Source organism: Tamandua tetradactyla, chromosome 22 (assembly GCF_023851605.1).
Source record: "Tamandua tetradactyla isolate mTamTet1 chromosome 22, mTamTet1.pri, whole genome shotgun sequence".
NCBI lineage: Eukaryota > Metazoa > Chordata > Mammalia > Pilosa > Myrmecophagidae > Tamandua > Tamandua tetradactyla.
Genome location: NC_135348.1, coordinates 21735853 through 21755758, shown reverse-complemented (window position 1 = coordinate 21755758; position 19906 = coordinate 21735853). Strand labels below are relative to the sequence as shown.

Genomic DNA, 19906 nt, shown 5'->3' with positions numbered 1-19906 from the left:
TCTGGCTCAAGGACTGGCTCTGAAAAGGGATTTTATCTTATTTTTTTCTCTTTAAAAAAAATATTCTAAGTAGCTCATTAAAGTAAGCCACAAGCATTTTCCATTGTCAGTGCTCACCCAGACAAGAACAGAGTTAAGATACATCTGAGAGACAAAGTAACAAGTCAAGTGAAAGCGATAACTCCCTAAAGGGCATATTTTCTCCAAGAAAAGGGGAGCAAAGCTCAGCTCAAGTGGGGGCCCTCCTTCAGAAACAGCTTAAACTTTTCTTAAAGGGCTCCACACCACTTTATACCAGTGGGGAGCTGTGTGTTAACAAACACTAACTGCTGGGCAGGATAGGAAAAACACATCATCTAGAGGTCCACAGGAAAGTTAAACAAACTGCTGGGTCTCAATCCTTAGGGAAACTTGATACTGATACATCCTCCTCCTGAGACCTGGGCCTGCCTTGTCTGGGAAAATCTTATTGGGGTCAAACATATCTGGGGAGACCCTCCTCAAAAAATGTTCCTTATAGGCAGGATAAGAGCCAGAAAAACAAGAGCTGAAAAATTCTGAACTGTTAAATAGAAGCTAAGCTACAGGTCTGAATAAGTTGAACTGAATGCCAAAAAACAGAGAATAAAGCCAACCAACCAGAAAACCCTAGGTAAAAGAGTGAAAATGACCTCCAGAATAAACTAATCAAGGAAATCAGATACCAAGGCATCAACAAAAAATTGCAAGCAATACTAGGAAAAACAAAGATATGGCCCACTGAAAGGAACAAACTAATACTTCAAATGAAATACAGGAGTTGATACAACTAATTAATGTTCAATCAAACATGCTAAAACAAGTAAAAAGTCAAATTATTGAGGTGAGGGAAGATATGGCAAAAGAAATGAAGGATATAAAAAATACACTGGGTGACCATAAAGAAGAACTCACAAGCTTGAAGAAACAAATGCAGAACTTAGAAGAATGAAAGTCACAATAAAAGAGATGAAAAGCACAATGTAGACATACAATAGCAGATTTGAAGAGGCAGAAGAAAGGATTAGTGAACTAGAGTACAGGACATCTGAAGTCCTACACAAAAAAGAACAGATAGAGGAATGAATGAAAAAATATAAGCAGTGCTCTGGGAATTAATGACAACATAAAGCACATAAATATATATGTTATGCAAGTTCCAAAAGGAGAAGAAAAGGGGAAAGGGGCAGAAAGAATAATGGAAGAAGCAATCACTGAAAATTTTCCATCTCTTATGAAAGACATAAAATTACAGATCCAAGAAGCGCAGTGTACCCCAAACACAATAGATCCAAACAGACCTAATTTAATCAAATCGTCAAATGTCAAGGACAAAGAGAGAATTGTCAAGGACAGAGTGCAGCAAGAGAATAGTAATGCCTCAAGACTATGTGTGGATTTCTCAGAAGAAACCTTGGAGGCAAGAAGGCAGTGGTATATATATTTAAGATACTGAAAGAGAAAAACTGCTAAGAAAGAATTCTATATCTGGCAAAACTGTCCTTTAGAAATGAGAGAGAGCGGGCAATGGTGGCTCAGTGGCAGTGTTCTTGCCTGCTGTGCCAGAGATCCGGGTTCAATTCTTGGTGCCTGTCCATGCAAAAAAAAAAAAGAGGAAGAGTTTAAAATATTTTCAGACAGTCACTGTGAGAGTTTTTGAATAAGAGGCCAGCTCTACAAAAAATACTAAAAGGAGCACTACAGGCAGATAGGAAATGACAGGAGAGAGAGAGATCTGGAGAAGAGGGTAGAAATGAAGACTATCTATCAGTAAAGGTAAAAAGAGAAAAAAATAAGATATGACATATACAATCCAAAGACAAAATGGTAGAAGAAGGTACCACATTTACATTAAATATTAATGGGTTAAACTTCCCAATCAAAAGACACAGACTGGCTGAATGGATTAAAAAACAGGACCCATCTATATGTTGTCTACAAGAGACTAACTTTAGACCTAAGGGCAGAAATAGATTGAAAGTGAAAGGATGGAAAAAGATATTTCACACAAATAACAACCAGAAGAGAGGAGGGGTAGTGATACTAATATCCAACAATTTAGATTTCAAATGTAAAACAATTAAAAGAGACAAATAAGGACACTATGTATAATAAAAGGAAAATTCACCAAGAAGACTCAACATTGTGGGATAGAAACTTTGAATGGCTTGTTTCCATGGAGATGTGACACCCCCTAATTGTGGGTATGAACATTTGATTAGAAGATCAGGTTTGACTCCACCCATTCAAGGTAGATCTTGATTAGTTTATCAGAGTCCTTCAAAAGAGGAAACATTCTGGAGAAAGAATCCAGTTGCTCTTAAACCAAAACCTGTATACTTAACCATCCTAATACACTGTTTCTCTAAGACTCAGTCATTTTAGTATTACAATGTTTTGTACTGCTAGTATACAGTACAGAGCTATGATTTTAAAAAACCTTGTAACTATGTTTTTTAAAAATATTTGAAATTAAATTATAGATTTATTATTAACTCTTAAGATTTTAAAATAGAAAAATTTCTTCTATTAGTATAATTGCGTAAGATTTGGGAGAGAAAAACAATTTTCAAAAATCTAATTTTAAGAGATAATAGGATTAAATGCTTGTTTTATCTATTACATGATCTCAAACATGGTAGCTGCCTGTAGAGGCATCTATGAAGACGGCAGCCAAAGGCAGACACTTGTTCCCAAAAATGGGCACAAATGTTGAGATTTTTCTGAAGTCACAGAGTGAGATAATGATTTGCTACATGTTTCAAGTTAGTTACATACGTATAAAGAAAGAATAATACATAAAAAAAATCAACATCCTGTGCTGGGGTCTTGTATAGTAAGGAATTTGGTCTTCAAAAAGAGATCTCTCTTCCATGCTGGAGACTCAGGTTTGATTCCCAGTGCCTGCCCATGCAAAAAAAAAAAAAAAAAGAGAAAGAGAGATCTCTGCTTTCTCCTCTCTCCATGAGAGATAACCTCTAAATCTCTGGAATTTCCCTTGATAGGAGTATTTGTTACTCAAGGTGAGCCCTGAAGAGCCACCTGAAAGTTTATGCTAATGAGATGACTCAGGATGGGGCCAGCCATACCAGTAGTCTTAGGGTGGAAGCTTTCTACACCAGAAAGACCAACCAGTGATTAGAGGACCTGGGGAGGGGAAGAGTTGAGAGATGGAGATTGAGCTCAAGCATGAGGTCATTGATTCAACCAATCATGCCTATGTAATGAAACCCATAAAAACTCTGGACACCCAAAGTTTGGGAGAGCTTCACTGATTGGTAATACATAATCATGTGTTGGGAGGGTCATGCATCCTGAGCACACCCTATGCATCTCTTATTTTTATCCTTTTTTGCTATAATAAAACTAAAATGGTAAGTATAATGCTTTTCTTAGTTCTGTTGAGTCATTCTAGTTAATTATCTAACCCAGGGGTAGTGGGAACCCTTTTATTTGTAGTCAGTTGGCAGAAGTGAGGATGGACCGCGAACCCCCAAACTTGGTACTAGGGTCTGTCACGAGGGCAAGCTCATGAAGTTGGTACCCTAACTTGAGAAATCCAACCTAACTCCAAGTAGTTAACGTCAAAATTGCTTTCCCAGTTGGTGTCTGAAGGTATTGTAGATTCCTATATAGTAACTACCTGCAAAGAAAATTGCTACTAATTGAAAAACTAAAAAGATGAGAATATTGTGATTGCTGAAATCTAATATTTTCAGAGTCTTATCTTTTCATTTAATTGTCTCTTTCTTCTGAATATCCATTCTCTCAATGGCCCTGTCATAACATAAGAATTCACAACTTTTATCTATGCAGTAAAGAGCAGGTAGTATTGGAGATCTTACCTGTCCAATTATTAGAGGAACCACAACAGTCATAAAAAGCTGAGAGAAAATAGATGCAAAAGGCACAGAAGAGGATGAACCAAGCTGCAAAATAAGCAAATAAAAGGAGTCAGAACTATTTTGAATTAGTTATCAAACTTGCAGTTGATTAAATAATGCAATAAATTAATTCTCTCACATCGACCAAAAATATGGAGGCTACATACAAAGAGCAAGTGAAATTACTTTCAAATTTCTAAATTTAACACAAAATAGACTGTTAAGGATTTTAATATATAATTTTGATTAGGAAACTAAGTTAGAGTAAAAAGTTTTTGCAATTAACTTAAATTACTCATTAAATACATTTCAGTAGTAAATACTGTTCACACTGTCTGTAATCATAGGACATGAGATTTCATCTATAATCATAGTTTGTGATTTTATTTCACTTATCTACAAGTACCTAAAACAAGCAATAATGTCTCATTATTCCCTTATCAAAGTAATATATTTATTTATGCAAATGAATAATCTCCAAAGTTTCTAATCCTTCAGACAAAGGCCACAAATCTTATATTCTTTAAAAATTTACTTTTATACAAGGACTACCAAATGTGAAATCCTGAAACATAACTTATTTTTCAACTTAAAATTTCAATATATCTCTCCTAAATTCATGTCTTAACACTATTTGTAATTTCTATTTTTTCTTCTTCCTCATTTTAGGATTGTTAATGCATCTTAGCTTCAAAAAGAGCATCACAAGATTTGCTTTTATCTACGTACATAGTCACATACTTATATCAGTCTCAACTACCAAGAATTACCAAGTCTTCCTACTAACTTTCTAATGCTTTTCAAAACCTACTGGTTTTCAAATCTCTCTGGACAAAGAATAGTTCATTTCATAGATTTGTATCTCTTTCATTAGTCCCTTTCACAATCAGATTCTTCCAAACCACCAGTAATCATCTTCCTGGCACCTGGAACTTAGTTTTCCACCTCTCCTCTGCAGACTAAACCTCAATTTTCATATTTTACAGAAATTTAGTTGAAGTTGAAAACACTTTTTGGGAAAATAATTTTTGTGACATATAGTGAGGTGGTCATGACTAAAGGTATTAAATAAAAAAGTAAATATTTAGATAAATGAAGTCAAGAGCGCAGAGTGAAATACGATATCAGTGTTTTCACTGATTTCTCCGTGATTTGGTTTACCAAACTATTTTTCTTTTTTGCATGGGCAGACACCGGGAATCAAACCCAGGTCTCTGGCATGGCAGGCAAGGACTCTGTCACTGCACCACCATTGCCCGCTCTTACCAAAACGTTTTTTTTATAACCTTGTTTATTTCATAAAATTCTGTCCCAGCCTAAGTCCTAACCTATACACCCTTAAATTGCCAACAAAATTCCTACTTAACAGTGGCTCTGCATGCATTTAATACTAGCTTCAACACTGACCACTGGCTGTCAATTTAGCCCATAAGAATGGTAGCCTCTAGCCTCTTCCTCCACAATCGATAAAAACAAAAGAAAGAGTCAGGCAGAAAAAGTAAAACTGGTGAAGAACAGAAAGGATTCCTGGTGTGTTCAAGGGTACATGGCTGTTAGATGTTTCCTTTTATGTAAACCAAAGTATTAAAGCTAATAAATTGGAGGATTTCTGGCAAGATGGCAGAATAGGAGAGACTGAGTCCACACTGGTTATAAACAATGAGAGATGCAATAGAAAAATGACTGGGACAGTGGTTCCAGGGTGCAAGTGATTTTAGGGGGTCTTCTATATAGAGAGGCCCTTGAAGAAAAACCAGAGAAATTGGGGTCAAGAGAACCTGGTCTTGAATGTACCTGGCCATGACTCTGCTACCCCCACAGCTGGCTTGGGAAGATTTTCCCTTCGACTCCGTAGCCAGGAGTTCCCATGGTGAACTTGGAAGATAACAGACACGCTTTTCCTGCACACAGACTCCACCTGGTCACAGTATAAGGCCTAGTCTCCACCCCTGTGACACACTGCTGTGGGTGCCTGTTTTGTTAGCAAAGACTGGGGCGCCATTCCCCAGGGAGGAGGGGGCATCGTACAGTGGTGCTGGTCCAACATCCAGCCAGTGAAAGAGACTTGTTTGGGTCCTGATATTGTTCCCATTCTCCCACACAGGCCACAGGTGTGTACGGATGGAGAGGTGAGGCCAAGGAAGCTGGCCAAGCTGAGCACCATGACTGGCTGCTAGACGTTGTACCCGTGGTGGGGGACAGGTGAGCCTAAAGGGATAAGCGGACTCAAGAGCGCCATTTGCTGGGGAGAAGCTGAAAGTGCACCCTGAGAAATTGCCTACCTGCTAGTTCTCAAATAAAGCCCTAAGTAGAATTACAATCCCCCCATAAGATTAGGGACTTGATTTTAAGGGAAGGATTACAAACCAAATCCAAAAAGGGATCATCAAAGCTAATACTAGAAGATTCAAAATCTTAGATGAAGGAAGGAAATAAATCTCCAAAATAACCTTATTAAGACATTAAAATGCTCTGTCTACAAAAGGTTATCATAAAGCATGTAAGGATCTGGGCAGATATGGCTCAGCCAAACAGCAAAATTAAATTACTTGAGTGGACACAGAATTTGGAACAACTAATTAAGGTTGTTCATAACAACATAAAGGATATTTAGAAGACACTGTAGGAGCATAAAGAGGAGCTTGAAAGAATAAATAGAAAAATATCCAATATCACGGAAATGAAAGATACTGTAGACCAAATTAAAAATATATTAGGAGCAATGGTGGCTCAGTGGCAGAGTTCTTGCCTGCCATGCAGAAGATGTGGGTTCGGTTCCCGGTGCCTGCCCATGCAAAATAAATACATAAATAAAATAAAATAAAATAAAATAAAAAATATAAAAGAGACTCATAACAGTAGACTTCAAGAGGCAGGAGAAACAATATACGAATTAGAGGACAGGACAATTGAATTTGAATGTTTAAAAGAACAAACGGCAAGAAAATGGAAAAACTGAAACTTGATTTCAGGAAATGACAGACACCATGAAGCATACAAATATAACAACTATTGGTGTCCCAGAAGAGGCTAGGGGAAATATAATGGGGGAAAACTTCCCAACCCTTATAAAAGACATAAACATCCAAACCAAACAAATCCAATGAATCCCAAATAGAATAAATCCAAACAGGCTTACTCTAAGACACATACTTATCAAAATGTGAAATCTTGAAGAGAATCAAAAAGTCATGAAAGCAACAAGAGAAAAGAGATTAATTACATTTAAGGGAAAACATATAAGACTGAGCTCAGAATACTCAACAGGTATCATGGAGGTGAGAAGGCAGTGGTATGATATATTTAAGATTTTGAATGAGAAAGACTTCCAGCCAAGAATTCTTTATCCTGCCAAGTTGTCCCGCAAAATCGAGGGAGAAAGAAAAATCTTCACAGATAAACAATGGTTGCAAGAATTTGCCAACAAGAGACCTGCCCTACAAGAAATATTAAAGGGAGTTCTGGAGACCGAAAAAAGACAGAGAAGGAGGTCTGCCTGAGGAGGGTACAGAATTGAAGAGTATTAGCAAGGGTAACTTAAAGGATAAAAAGTAAAGTGGGAAAAGAATATATAGATCTGACACATAAAAACTATATGTAGCTGTAGTAATAGTAGATAAAATAGATTCCTGAAATAAAAAAACTTGAAATTGTTTAGCGACATAGGTCATTACTATAGCAAAGTTGATATTTGCAATAACTTTCCACCAGACATTTTGAGATCAAACATAGTTGTTTTTTTTTTTTTAAATAACTGCCAAGCTCTTATGTTTCAAGGTATTTCCTACAACTTCATAACTGCAAGAGCTTAACACAGAAATAGAAGGTTGGTAAATTTATTGTCTTTACTGAAAAATCTTCTTAGAAAATTGCAGTTTGGCTTAGCTCTCAGCAACCGGTTCCTGAGCTCTGAGGAAACTTGCCTTCTTCTGAGCTATGCGATCTTTCTTTTGGGCAAGAAACATTTGGGGACAACGCCACCTCTTCTTTTTAACTTCTTTCTTAGAGTTTTTCTCATAGATTGGATTCTCTTGAATAGCAGTATGGGGTTTCTTCTACATCTCATCCATCATGCCTGGAGTACTTAGTTCTTTATGTATTGAGAAAATTGTTTCTTGTAAGCATCTTCCTCTTCCTCCATTAGGTGACACATATAATCTGCAACATTCTGAACAATGATGTGCTTCCCATGTACTCCGGCATTGAATTCCTGGCTTTCTGAATCATAACCAGGGAATTGTTTGGTACTATGAGGAATAGACAAGGCTCTATCCACAGCTCCCTTCAGAGCCCCCAAAACTGTATTTCCAGTGGTAGTTCTGGCAGGCCCTGCATCCAAATAGTAGGTGAAGGCACCAGGTTGACATTGTATTCATTTCCTGTCACCTCCACTTGGTCTTCATAGATCTTATCCATGCCAAACCTACCGAGAAGCCTGTGGGCCAGCAGCAGGCCAGTACAACGTGTGGCAGCACAATTTGTCAGGCCAACCATCACACTATACTTTGGAAGTTTGTGAGCATGAGCTGTGCAGACTATCATATCCCCTTCTATACAGGCATAAGCAATCTGACAAATGATATCCCTGTCAGTCACATGAACTATCATTCTGTATTGGGTGTGTTGTCCTTATTTTTATCCCGGATTGCCAAGCTTTTCCAAGCATAGTAATTGGCTTTACCCTTTCCTCCTAAATTTCATTTCGTATCTCTTGAAATAGGCCTTATTCTTGAAAACTTTAACAAACCCCATCCTGAGGAAGGAGACCAGCATCCACGGCTCGCCACAGGCCTGCAGGCCTAGTCCTACATAGTTTTGATAGCCAATCAAATGGTATTTAAGATAGCGTTTAATATTTAGAATTTAAGAAGCTCTGACATCTGTATTTGTAGATTTTTTCGTTGCTTGCTTTAATTTTAAGTTGGTTTATGAAATACATTGTACAACACAGGCTTTACAATGATTATTTAGATATTTTATTTAAATGCACCTATGGATAAGCTAAGATACTCATTTTTGGTGGGTGCGATTTTCATATATTAATTGTGAAAATATTTGTATCTTTATATTTTCCTGAAATCAGAAACTTGAAAATGTTCAGTAATACAGGTCATTACTATAGCAACGTTTATATTTGTAATAACTTTAAACTTGATATTTTGAGAACATTCAGTTTTGACAGCTAATCAAATGATATTTAAGTTAGTGTTTAATATTTAGAATTTAAGAAACTTTAATATCTGTATTTGGGACTTTTTCCTTGTTTCCATAATTTTAAATTGTTTTATGAAGCTTACTGTACAAAAATGGGCTTTACAATGATTATTTAGATACTTTATTTATGTATGCCTATGGATACGCTAACTGAGATATACACTATCGGTGGTTGTAAGTATATTGATTGTTTTCTTAAATAAAAATATTTAAACAAAGAGCTATGATAAAAAAGCTAATAATTATACCATTTTTATACAGCAATTATGTTCTTGAAGCTCAAGGTGCTTTTGAAATATGTCCTCTTCACAAATATATATGCTATGGATGTTCCTTGGGCAAGAATTTAAATAAAGAAAAGATAAATTACAGAGAAACTGAGGCACTAGATCAATAGAAAAATATACTTTAAAGAACAAAGTTCTCAAGTTCAAAACCATCCAGCTCAATGATCTGTCCATAAGATTTACACTATTAAGAGACAGGCAGCAGGATTCTCATTTGTAATCTCATATATCCCTGGTCCTCTTTCTGTCTTAACTTTACTCAAGTGTTTTTAAAATATTTTAAATGAGAAGTCATATTGTGCCACATTTTTTATGTCATATCTTGTTTGTCTCTCTTCTTTTATTGCAGTCTCCTTTTGTGTATAGTTGATCTTTTGTGATATAACTGATCTATCCCTTTACATTTCCGTTTCTGTGTGTGTATGTATATATATATATATGGCACCGGGAATTGAACCCAGGTCCCTGGCATGGCAGGTGAGAACTCTGCCTGCTGAGCCACTGTGGCCCACCCCAGTTTCTGTATATTTTAAAAATACTTTCTTTGTGTGTTACATTGGGGTTTGTAATAAACAACCTAAATCTATAATCTGCTAGTTTGAAAAGAAACCAACTTAATTTCAATAACATACACATTCTCTGCTCCCATATCTCTCCGTTTCCCCTCTGATTATGTTTTTTTGTCACACATTGCCTGTTTATATTTTGCGTCCAGTTTAAGGAAATATGTTTATTCTTGTTCAACTGTATTCTAATACTTATAGGAAATAGAGTTATATAATGAGGATACAGTACTACTAGATTTTGCATTCACCCATTTAATTACCTTTATTGAATGTCTTCACATCTTTATAGCACTCCGAGTCACTCTCTCTTGTCTTTTCCTTTCAATCTAGAGAATTCCCTTTCCATTTCCTCTTTTTAAAGATGTGAAAACTTATGTCCTGAAGAAGTGGGATGTAATTAACAACTCTAATACTTGCATTATCATGTGAAATTGCTATGCTTCTCAAATATATTCAAATAACTCTTTAGCCAAATCTGCTTTGTAGTATTAGTCTTCCTATGTCTGGGAAGGTTTGTTTGCTTAACCATAAAGCACTGATAGCACAGTAATCACAGCAATCAAATGGAGAGAAAAAGTTAAGACCTAATTTCATTTAATAAATTAACTATGGGGCTTATTTTTAATTCCAAATTCAATGTGAAAGACCATATGAGCCTATTCGGTGATGAGAATAAAGAAAAAAACATTTCAACTTTGGTTTTTAAGTCTAATATGTATTTTAATTTCTTTTGTGAAAAAAATCCATCACAATATAGACCATTTTCATGTTCAAAGTTCGGAAGCCTCATGTTCCTAGAAGAGCAGGGGAATGGGGTCACATGGTGAGGGGAAGGTTGGCCACCATCTCCAATATCCCTTTGTCTTCTACAGTGCCTGTGATCTCTAATTCATTTGATTAGGAACACAGGTTAAAGCAGTCCTCCTCCAAGGTTTTGTCAGATCAGAGACCAGAAAAAGGAAACCAGGGATGTAATTAACTGGGTACAAGAAGTTAGACGAGGGTATGCTAGGGAGGAAATCCCACAAGATGGTTCCCTTAGAAGTGGCCTCTCAAAGGAAGGAAACCTCAGTATTGGACTCTAATTTGGCATAAATCCTTTCTTTTGAATTGTCTACCAGCTCTGCTGCTGTGGTCAGTGTGAAGATGCAGAGCTACCCTGGGGGATGCTTCTGAGGCTATGAAGTATGCTCTGGCATCCAGAAGAAAGAAGAGTGAGCATCTGGCACAGGGCTGCATATAGGAATATGACTTGAAAAGTACAAGGCCCAATCATTTTGCATGCAGGGCTGAATTTAAACCAGAAGGAAATATGCTGCCTGAATATTTGGTTCTTCACACTTTGATGAGGAACCTGTCATGGCTTTTATTGTAAAGACCAAAGTGTTTGTAAAAAGCATCAATAATTTTCACATTTGGATAAAGTTGCAGATTCAGGATAAGTTAGTATCAAGCAAGTGCTATGGTCTTCATTGAGCTCTCCCAGCAGATTTAGAGGTAATGTGTCTCATACTGCCAGCTCATGCTCTAAGACAGTATATTATGAAACAAAATAAAACAGTCATCAGCTTATTTCTTGCAGGGACATTGTGCTTAAAGCAGAAAACTCACAATTAGGTTTATTTGTTTGTTTTAATATCTTATGCTGAGAGGAAAGGATTCAATGAAAATTAAATATATGGGAATTTAGGAACTTCATGTTCAATCATTCAAGTTACTAAGCCTTTAGGCATGTGGATACAACAGTGAACAAAATACAAAAATCCCTGCTCCTGGGAGCTATTTTTTAAAAGCTGAGGTCAATGTACACATATGCCATCTCCAAGCACCCACGTGCACCTCTCTATGGACTGCCCTCCCTCTCACATGTAACTGGGAAATTCCTAGTCTTTTCCAAGACTCAGTTCAAGCATCACTTCTTAGGAATTCTGTCCAAACTCTCCTCCCAAATGAAGAATTGACTACTTCATCTTTTGTGGACCCCTATTCTCCATATGGGCTTGTTTTAACTCTCAAAATGCTTGGTTGCTCTTGCCTCCAAGTTTGCCTCTTCCATAACCTGTGAGATTCTATTTTATTTATGTTTATAATCCCAGCACCCAGCAGAATGAATAAGTGGTTCATTTAGGCACAGTGCATCCTACACACCCAGAGGCTTGTGAAAATACAGATTGTTTTGCCCCTACTCCAGATTAGTAAGCCAAGGCCCCAACTGATGCTGCTGCTGCTGAGCTAGGTTCACATTTTGAGAATCAGTGAGAGATCTTGCTTATAGTATTTGCTCAACAAATGTATAGAAAAAGAGGTTTAACAATGTTTTTGCTTTTTCTTTTCTTTCTATCCTTGTAATTTCAAGTAACTTTCAAGGCTTTCTTAATTCACAGACCAAAGAAAGGATCAAGCAGCATGGCCTCCAACCTAACTGTCTCATATAATTACAAAAGTAGCAACATTTATTGCATACTTTCTATGTGCCAGACACTACTGCTTCTTTATTTTGTTTTTGGTTTTTGCATGGGCAGGCACCGGGAATTGAACCTGGGTCTCTGGCATGGCAGGTGAGAACTCTGCCTGCTGAGCCACAGTGCCCGCCCCACACACTACTGTTTTAAATGCTTCATCTGTGTTGAATAATTTAATCCATGCATCAGCCCCTTGAGGTAGATGTTATTATTACCTCAATTTTCAAATAAGGCAATAGCGGCACAGAACAAACAACTTGTCCAGCGGTTGATGGTGCAGCCTTTCTCAACTGGGATTCCTCATTCGAACCCCAGCACAGAAACTTATTTGAGTGACTATTTTCTTAATTCTCTTAAGATAACACTCCCAGTTTTCCATCTCTCCCCATCAACTACAGTTCATCCTGCTGCCCATTCTCTCACAAGAATACATGGAAACTAAATTGATTACTAATTGGTATCGTGATAGATGCACTGAAGAGAAGTTAATTCATATATACAATGGGCGCACTAGGATATTAGGACTTAATTTTCTAATCTGGCAGAGAATGGCTGAGTGGAAGCAGGATTGGCTGCTATGATTCCACCCAATTTAGAATCTATTTCATTTGCAAAAAATCCAGGGTCTAGTCAATAAAATATTATGGGGCCAAACTAACCTGACTCAAAAAGATAAATAGCAACAATTCTTCTTGATGAAGAGAAGTTGATTGTCCGTAAAATCATAGGTATCAACATACAGTTAGAAAACAGATGGTGCATTTTAAATCACTCCTGTAAGTGAGCTGACCTGTAAATTGTCATTAATGTACCGGTCTTGACTTGTTCTGCTTTGTAATCAGCCTTTTATCTCCTACCAGGGAAATCCATTAGCCACAGGCATCTCCATTATTTGTGTCTCTTCTCAGCTATTAAAACATTATTATATTAAATAATTCACCCTTGATGATTGGTCTAAGCTTTCATTAGTACCACGTTCAGGAAAAAATAAGAATAGGTCTTTACAGTTTGCACTTAGAGTGATAAGTGTTAAATCTTTTTTGCTAGAAAATCAAGAAGAAGCTACTTCAGACAGAGCAGGATTGGTTCCCTTCTTTTCTAATTTCCATCATCCCTCAGTGCCCATGGAACCCTGCCCTAGGGAAAATGAAACGGAAAGAGATTTGCTTATGCATTAGACTTACTTGTTTCCACACACTAACACACTTCCTAGATACATTTTTCCTTCCCTTCACATAGTCAAGCACTCAGGAAGAAGGAAGAATTTCCTCAGGCCTCAATATTTAAAATACTTCAGTTTTCTTTCTTTACCCGTCAACGACCTGCTGCCCCTTTTCTCACAGGAGTACATGGAAACTGAATTGATTACTTACACAAAATTGACAATCTAAATGTATATCAAAAGTCAGATGCAATGTAAAAATGATTATAATTTCATCAAATTTAAGAATATGGTTGTTAAGTAGTCATATTGATTAACCTGCATGAATCAACCTAAAATTGAGTTATTGCATGGAAAATATATATTTAATAGAGGAAATGATTCCTTTTTATATCTAAATGCATGATTTTTTCCTACTCTGAGAAATAAAAAACAAAATAGCCTTCTAAAAGGATTTTTAAAGATTAAAAAAATTGTGTAAAGCATGATTTCACTTTTCTTTTTGCTTATATGCTAATTTAAAACATAAGATAAAAAGACCACTTTCCAATGACATCGATGAAAACAGCGTATGTAAAGCATAGGTTCTGATTACTCAAACCACACAAACCATTCAGTGAGATATGCCGAAATGAACCGCAAATTGACTTATCTTAACCAAAGAAGTAAGCTGTGGGGAGAAAAACTCCAGGACACAGGGGGGATAGAAGCAAATATTCAAAGACAACTAGGAACAAACTTTGCTTCTCATTCTCTGCCCAAAGGAAGTAGCTATGTTGCTGCTGAGTTTGGTTCAGGAATCAGAGTCTTTCCCTTAAACAGAAGCAACATTTAAGTTCCTCCAAAAGAGTGCTCTAAGGTCATGAACCAACAGGCAAGACTGTACCAGGAAGTGTCTTCCTGAACTATGGTAAGACTCTCTGCCGGGTGTGTACTACCAGTAGCTGACTGCTGGAGAGGGAAGCAAAGGGCAAGAGAGGTTCCTGGCTAACATAATGCTGAATTGTAACTATTTTGTGTCACCACCTCACGATAGTTAAACTCTGATAAGCCCCAGACCAACAGTTGAATTAGCTTCTCTGGGTCACTGGTTCTTAATGGGGTAAGGAGTATATCAATGCTAACTCTAGAACATTTGAAAACTGCTTACTAGGAGCTTCCCCTTTAGCTGTCTTCCCCTATAATGATTCAATAAGGCCCTGAGGAGGGGGGGAGGTGAGATCTGGCATGAGCATTTATACAAAATTCCACAGATTATTTTGATTCACAAAATCCTCTGTTTGAAAACTGATATACACATGCATTTAGGAAGATAAATTACTTTCAACTTCAAGAGAAGAAGATTCACATTCACTTGCTTTAGGAATAATTATTGCTGGGCACCAGGTGGAGAAACTGGTTTAATATTAAACAATTGGGGTAATCAAATAGATAATTTATGTTTAACTCTTTATGTTTTATTATCATTTTACATATCTCACATATGTGTGATTGTTAATTGTGCAACCATCCTTGGAAATATATCATGAAAAATAATCAGAGCACTGTTCATGACATTAACAGCTGTATATACTGTTTTTGTTTATATCGACAGGATTGAAATTTCTTGAAGAATTTTCTATCAAGACAGCCAGAATCCTGGCAAAACTAATAGTGACTACAGCAAAAACTGCCACTCATTCCTCTCTCCCGCCTAGATTTCTCTTCCTGAACCTCCTATTAAACTCAGTATGGATCATATAGTTTAGCAGTTAATTTTTCTCTGTATTTCTTCCATATCTTTATTCCTGTTTATCCAAATAAGCTCTAAGTTTCTTCAAGACACTAAGTATGGCTTTTTTTTTTTCTTTTTAATCTTTCCTATATTGCCTAATATATATACGTTTAGGAAATAGCAATTGAGTGCTGATAATAAATCTTAAACTGTGTGCCCTAAGAGGTTACTTTGTGTTGGAGATTGGATCCTGTACCCCACAAAAGACATGTTCAAGTCTTAATCCACATTATTATATGTGTAAACCCATTTGTAAACGAGACCTTTGAAGATGTTATTAATTAAGATGTAGAATCATTTGTAAACAGGATCTTCAACAATGCTATTTAGATGAGGCCAGACTGAATCAGGGTGGGCCTTAACCTGTATGCCTGAAGTCCACATAAAGTTTAGACAGAAACACAGCAGCTGAGCAGGAGAAGTAGAAGCCAAGAAGAGAACTCATATACAGAGGCAGAGGAACCTTGTAAGGCAAGGAACCCTGAGGTATCGGAATGCCACAATCTCTGGTAGGAAGCTTGGCCTACCTGTTTAGACCTTGATTTTGGTCTAGTCTTCAGAACAGTAAGACAATAAATTCTCATTGTTTAAGCCAACCCACTGTGTGATATATGTCATAGTAGACCTGGCAAACAAGACATTCTGTAAGCATGACCTGAAAGGAACTTTACCTTTGAGACAGTCCTGGGCTGACATTGTTCTTTACAAGATATGTAGTCTCAATTGAGGTATGAAAACTCCGTGTATCTAAGTTTTCTCATAAAAAGTGAAAATAATACCCGTTGCCAAAGGTAGTCACGTTCTTCACATGAGATCATGAAAAAATATCCATAATAGCCACTCACTAAAAATTATTCTACCTCTCACCCCATTGAAAAAACCAAGGTTTTTTATACAGTGTGCTGAAAATTCAAACATACTGATTTAAGAATTGTTGAAGTGGAATCTAAACAGAAAATCAATGGAGCTATTATGGGGAGTGACATCATTAATACAGCAGCATAAGACATCTCTGAAATGATTCCCTCTAGAGACAGGTAAATAAAAGGGTAGGCTCAAATTTGTTGGAACTCTGGAGAACAATTGAAACTGGAATATGACTCTACAATGCTGAACTGAGGGGATAAAAAAAAAACCCAAGAGAAAAGGTAGGAGAGCAGCACAGCAGTTTTGCCAGTCCAGACCCCTCCCACATACTCAGATCATATGGTTAAGATCTGTATGGTTTCATATCCATATGGTTCTGATCTGTAAGGTTCCAGCCCAAGAACCTCCTGCCTTGGACACTGACCACACAGACGCCTATAGCAGTGGTCTAGAGTACTACATGGATTCAGGCATGAGGACCCAAAGCCACATAGACTCATGGTGGTGCTCCGGCAATCTATGTGCACACAAAGTGACACACTGAAACCAGAGTGACAAACAGCAGGATTTTAGTTAAGATGTACACACTCTCAGCTCAGACACTAATTGCTGGTGTACCTAAACAAAAAAATCAGATGTCTTTGAATAGTGACCCTATTTGTTCGCTTGGTCTATATCACCTAATCTGGAACTTACCAGAGCAGAAAAGCCACACAAAAAGAGGAAGCTGAGCCACTGTGGACCCACGGTTAAAAGCTGGAGTGAAAGGGTAAGCCAGAGTGCAGAAAAGGAGTTGAACAAATCACAGCTGCTAGGGAGGAAAATTCATACAAAAACAAAAAGAAAAGCCCAGAATCCCCAAAGGAGGAAAAGAGGAAAGGAAATCCTTCCCTTGAGGGAAACAGTTGCAGATACTAGGGTAACCCTGAAAGTTACTGCACGTGCCCAGGGCAAGACACAGGCACAGAGAGACTGGGGAAAAACTGACCTGTTAACCAGGGGCTGTTCTAAAAGTTCAGTATAAATTGGACCAAGCACTGAAGAATAGCCTTAACACACAGCCATTCTACATTAAAATCTTAGGTAAGAGAGAGAAAATGACTTTCATGGTAAGCCATCAAAATAACCAAATGCCCAGACATCAACAAAAGATCACAAGACATACCAAGAAACAAGAAGAGAGTGCATTCAAGAAAATATATTAAACAAATAGAGGAAGCACAGACATTGGAACAACTAAATAAAGACATTCAGCCAAATCTCCTAAATCAGTTCACTGAGCTAAAGTAAAATATGGCTATAAAACTAAATGGTAAATAAAAATAAAAATAAAAAATAAATGGTACCAGAAGATTATATGTGAGAAAGGAGAACTAGGAAGCTTAAAAACAAACATAAAAACTAAGAGGATGAAAACTACAATAATGGAGATTACAAATACACTAGAGGTATTCAACAGCAGATTTGAATAGGCAGTAGAAAAAATGAGTGAATTAGAAGACCGGAGAATCAAAATCATGCAGTCTGAAGAACAGATAGGAAAAAGAAAGAAAAAAAAGGTAAGTGGAGTCTCAGGGACCTGTGGGAAACATGAAGCATACCATACACCTATTATGGAAGAGCCAGAACAGGAGAAGGAAAAAGGGGTGGAAAGAATATTTGAGGGAAAAATGGCTGAAAAATTCCTAAATCTTATGAAAGTTGTAAATATATACATCCAAGAAGCATAAGCAACTCCAAATAGGATAAAGCCTAACAAACCCACCCCAAATCATATACTAGTCAAAATGCCCATTGCCAAAAATAAAGACAGAATTCTGAAAGCAGCAAAAGAAAAGCGATTTGCCTACAAGCAAGAAGTCCTCAATAAGACTAAGTGTCAACGTCTCATCAGAAATCATGCAGGTAAGAAGGGAGTGGTAAGATATACTTCAGGGTACCGAAAGAGACAAACTGCCAGCCAGAATTCTACTTCCAACAAAACTGTCCTTTCAAAATGAGGGAGAGTTTAAAATGTTCACAAATAAAACCTGAGAAAGTCTGTCACCAAGAGACCTGCTCCACAAGAGAGTTCTTCTTGAATTCTGGTTCAAAGGAAAGAACAGGAGATAGGAGCTTAGAGCAGTTTGAAGAAATGAAGATCCTCCATTAAAGGTAACTACATGGGTAAATGCAAAACCCAGTAGTATGTTATCCTTTATTTCCTGTAGGATTTAGAAGACCACTGAATAGGAAATATTCTATGTTACGGAAACAAAAAATATAAAGGTAAAGTATGACAAAGATAACATAAAAAGGGTAAATGGAGGGGTAATGGAGCAGAGACTACATATGCTACTGAAGTTAAGGTGGTATCATTTCAAAATTGTAGATTATAGCCTTAGGTTGTTTAATACAAATTCCAGGGTAACAACAAAGATAGTGCTTAAAATACATACAGAAATGGACATGAGAAAGGGGTCGATCAGTTCATTAAAAAAGATCACCTATACACAAAAGAAGGTTGCAATTAAGGAAGAGAGACAAAAAAGATACGACATATAAGAAACAAAGGGCAAAGTGGCTGAAGTCCTGCCTTAGTAATGACATTGAATGTAAATGGATTAAACTCCCCAATTAAAAGCACAGATAAGCAGAATGGTTTCAAAAGCATGATCCACCTTTATGTTTTTTACAGGAGACTCACCTTAGACACAAAGACATAAACAGGTTAAAAGTGAAAGGATTAAAGAGAACATTTCAAGCAAATAGTAATGAAGAAAGCTGGGGGTGGGGGGGGGGTAGCTGTCCTAACATCAGATAAAAATAAATGTTAAATAAAAAACTGTGATGAGAGACATAGAAGGATGCTATCTATTAATATATTCACCAAGAGGCTCTAACAATCATAAACATAAACACCTAATTACCATGTACTAAATAAAATATATGAGGCAAACATTGACAAAACTGAAGGGAGAAACAGACAACTCTATAATAGTTGGATACTTTGCTACATCACTTTTAGCAATGGATGGAGCATCTAGGCAGAAGATCAATAAGGAAATGAGAATTTGATCAGTAGTTTGAATGAATCAGACCTAACATGCTTAAACAGAACGCTGCACCCTCAAACAGCAGAAAAGAGTTCATGGGTCATTCTCCAGGATAGATGTTGGGTCACAAAACAAGTTCCAATAATTTTTTTTGGTATGCTTATGGTGGGGTCACATTTCATTCTTTTTCCATGTAAGTATCCCATTATTACAGCATCATTTGTTGAATTGTCTGTTTTTATTGAATTGTTTGTTTGTTATTCTTTGGAAAGTGCATGGTCTGGGAATTGAAACCGGGTCTCCTGCATGGCAGATGAGAATTCTACCACTGAATCACCCTTGCATTTCCTCCAATAAATTTTTAAAAATGGAAATTATACAAAGCATTTTCTCTGACCAAAAAAGAAGCTAGAAATCAGTAACAGAGGGAGAACTGAAAAATACAATATATATATATATTTCCTCAGAGGAAAATTTGTAGCTCTAAATGCTTACTTTAAAAAAGACCTCAAATCAGAGACCTATATCAAACCTGAAAGAAATAGAAAAAAAGATGGACAAACTAAACCTAAAGTAAGCAGAAGGAAGGAAATCACAAAGATTAGAGCAAAATAAATGAAAGAGAATTTTTAAAAAA

General features: G+C 36.8%; 1 protein-coding gene and 1 pseudogene across 3 annotated transcripts in view; both read right to left on the bottom strand.

Moving 5' to 3' along the window:
- The window catches only part of SLC10A7 (solute carrier family 10 member 7), a 273235-nt gene that overhangs the window by 51055 nt on the left and 202274 nt on the right, over positions 1–19906 (bottom strand). For all 3 annotated transcript variants that reach the window (XM_077139878.1, XM_077139879.1, XM_077139881.1), the window contains one exon: positions 3864–3947. In XM_077139878.1, the coding sequence (XP_076995993.1) occupies positions 3864–3947 (84 nt within the window). Of the gene's footprint in view, positions 1–3863; positions 3948–19906 lie in introns of those variants that run through there.
- On the bottom strand, positions 7180–8654 carry LOC143666068 (large ribosomal subunit protein uL18 pseudogene; annotated as a pseudogene).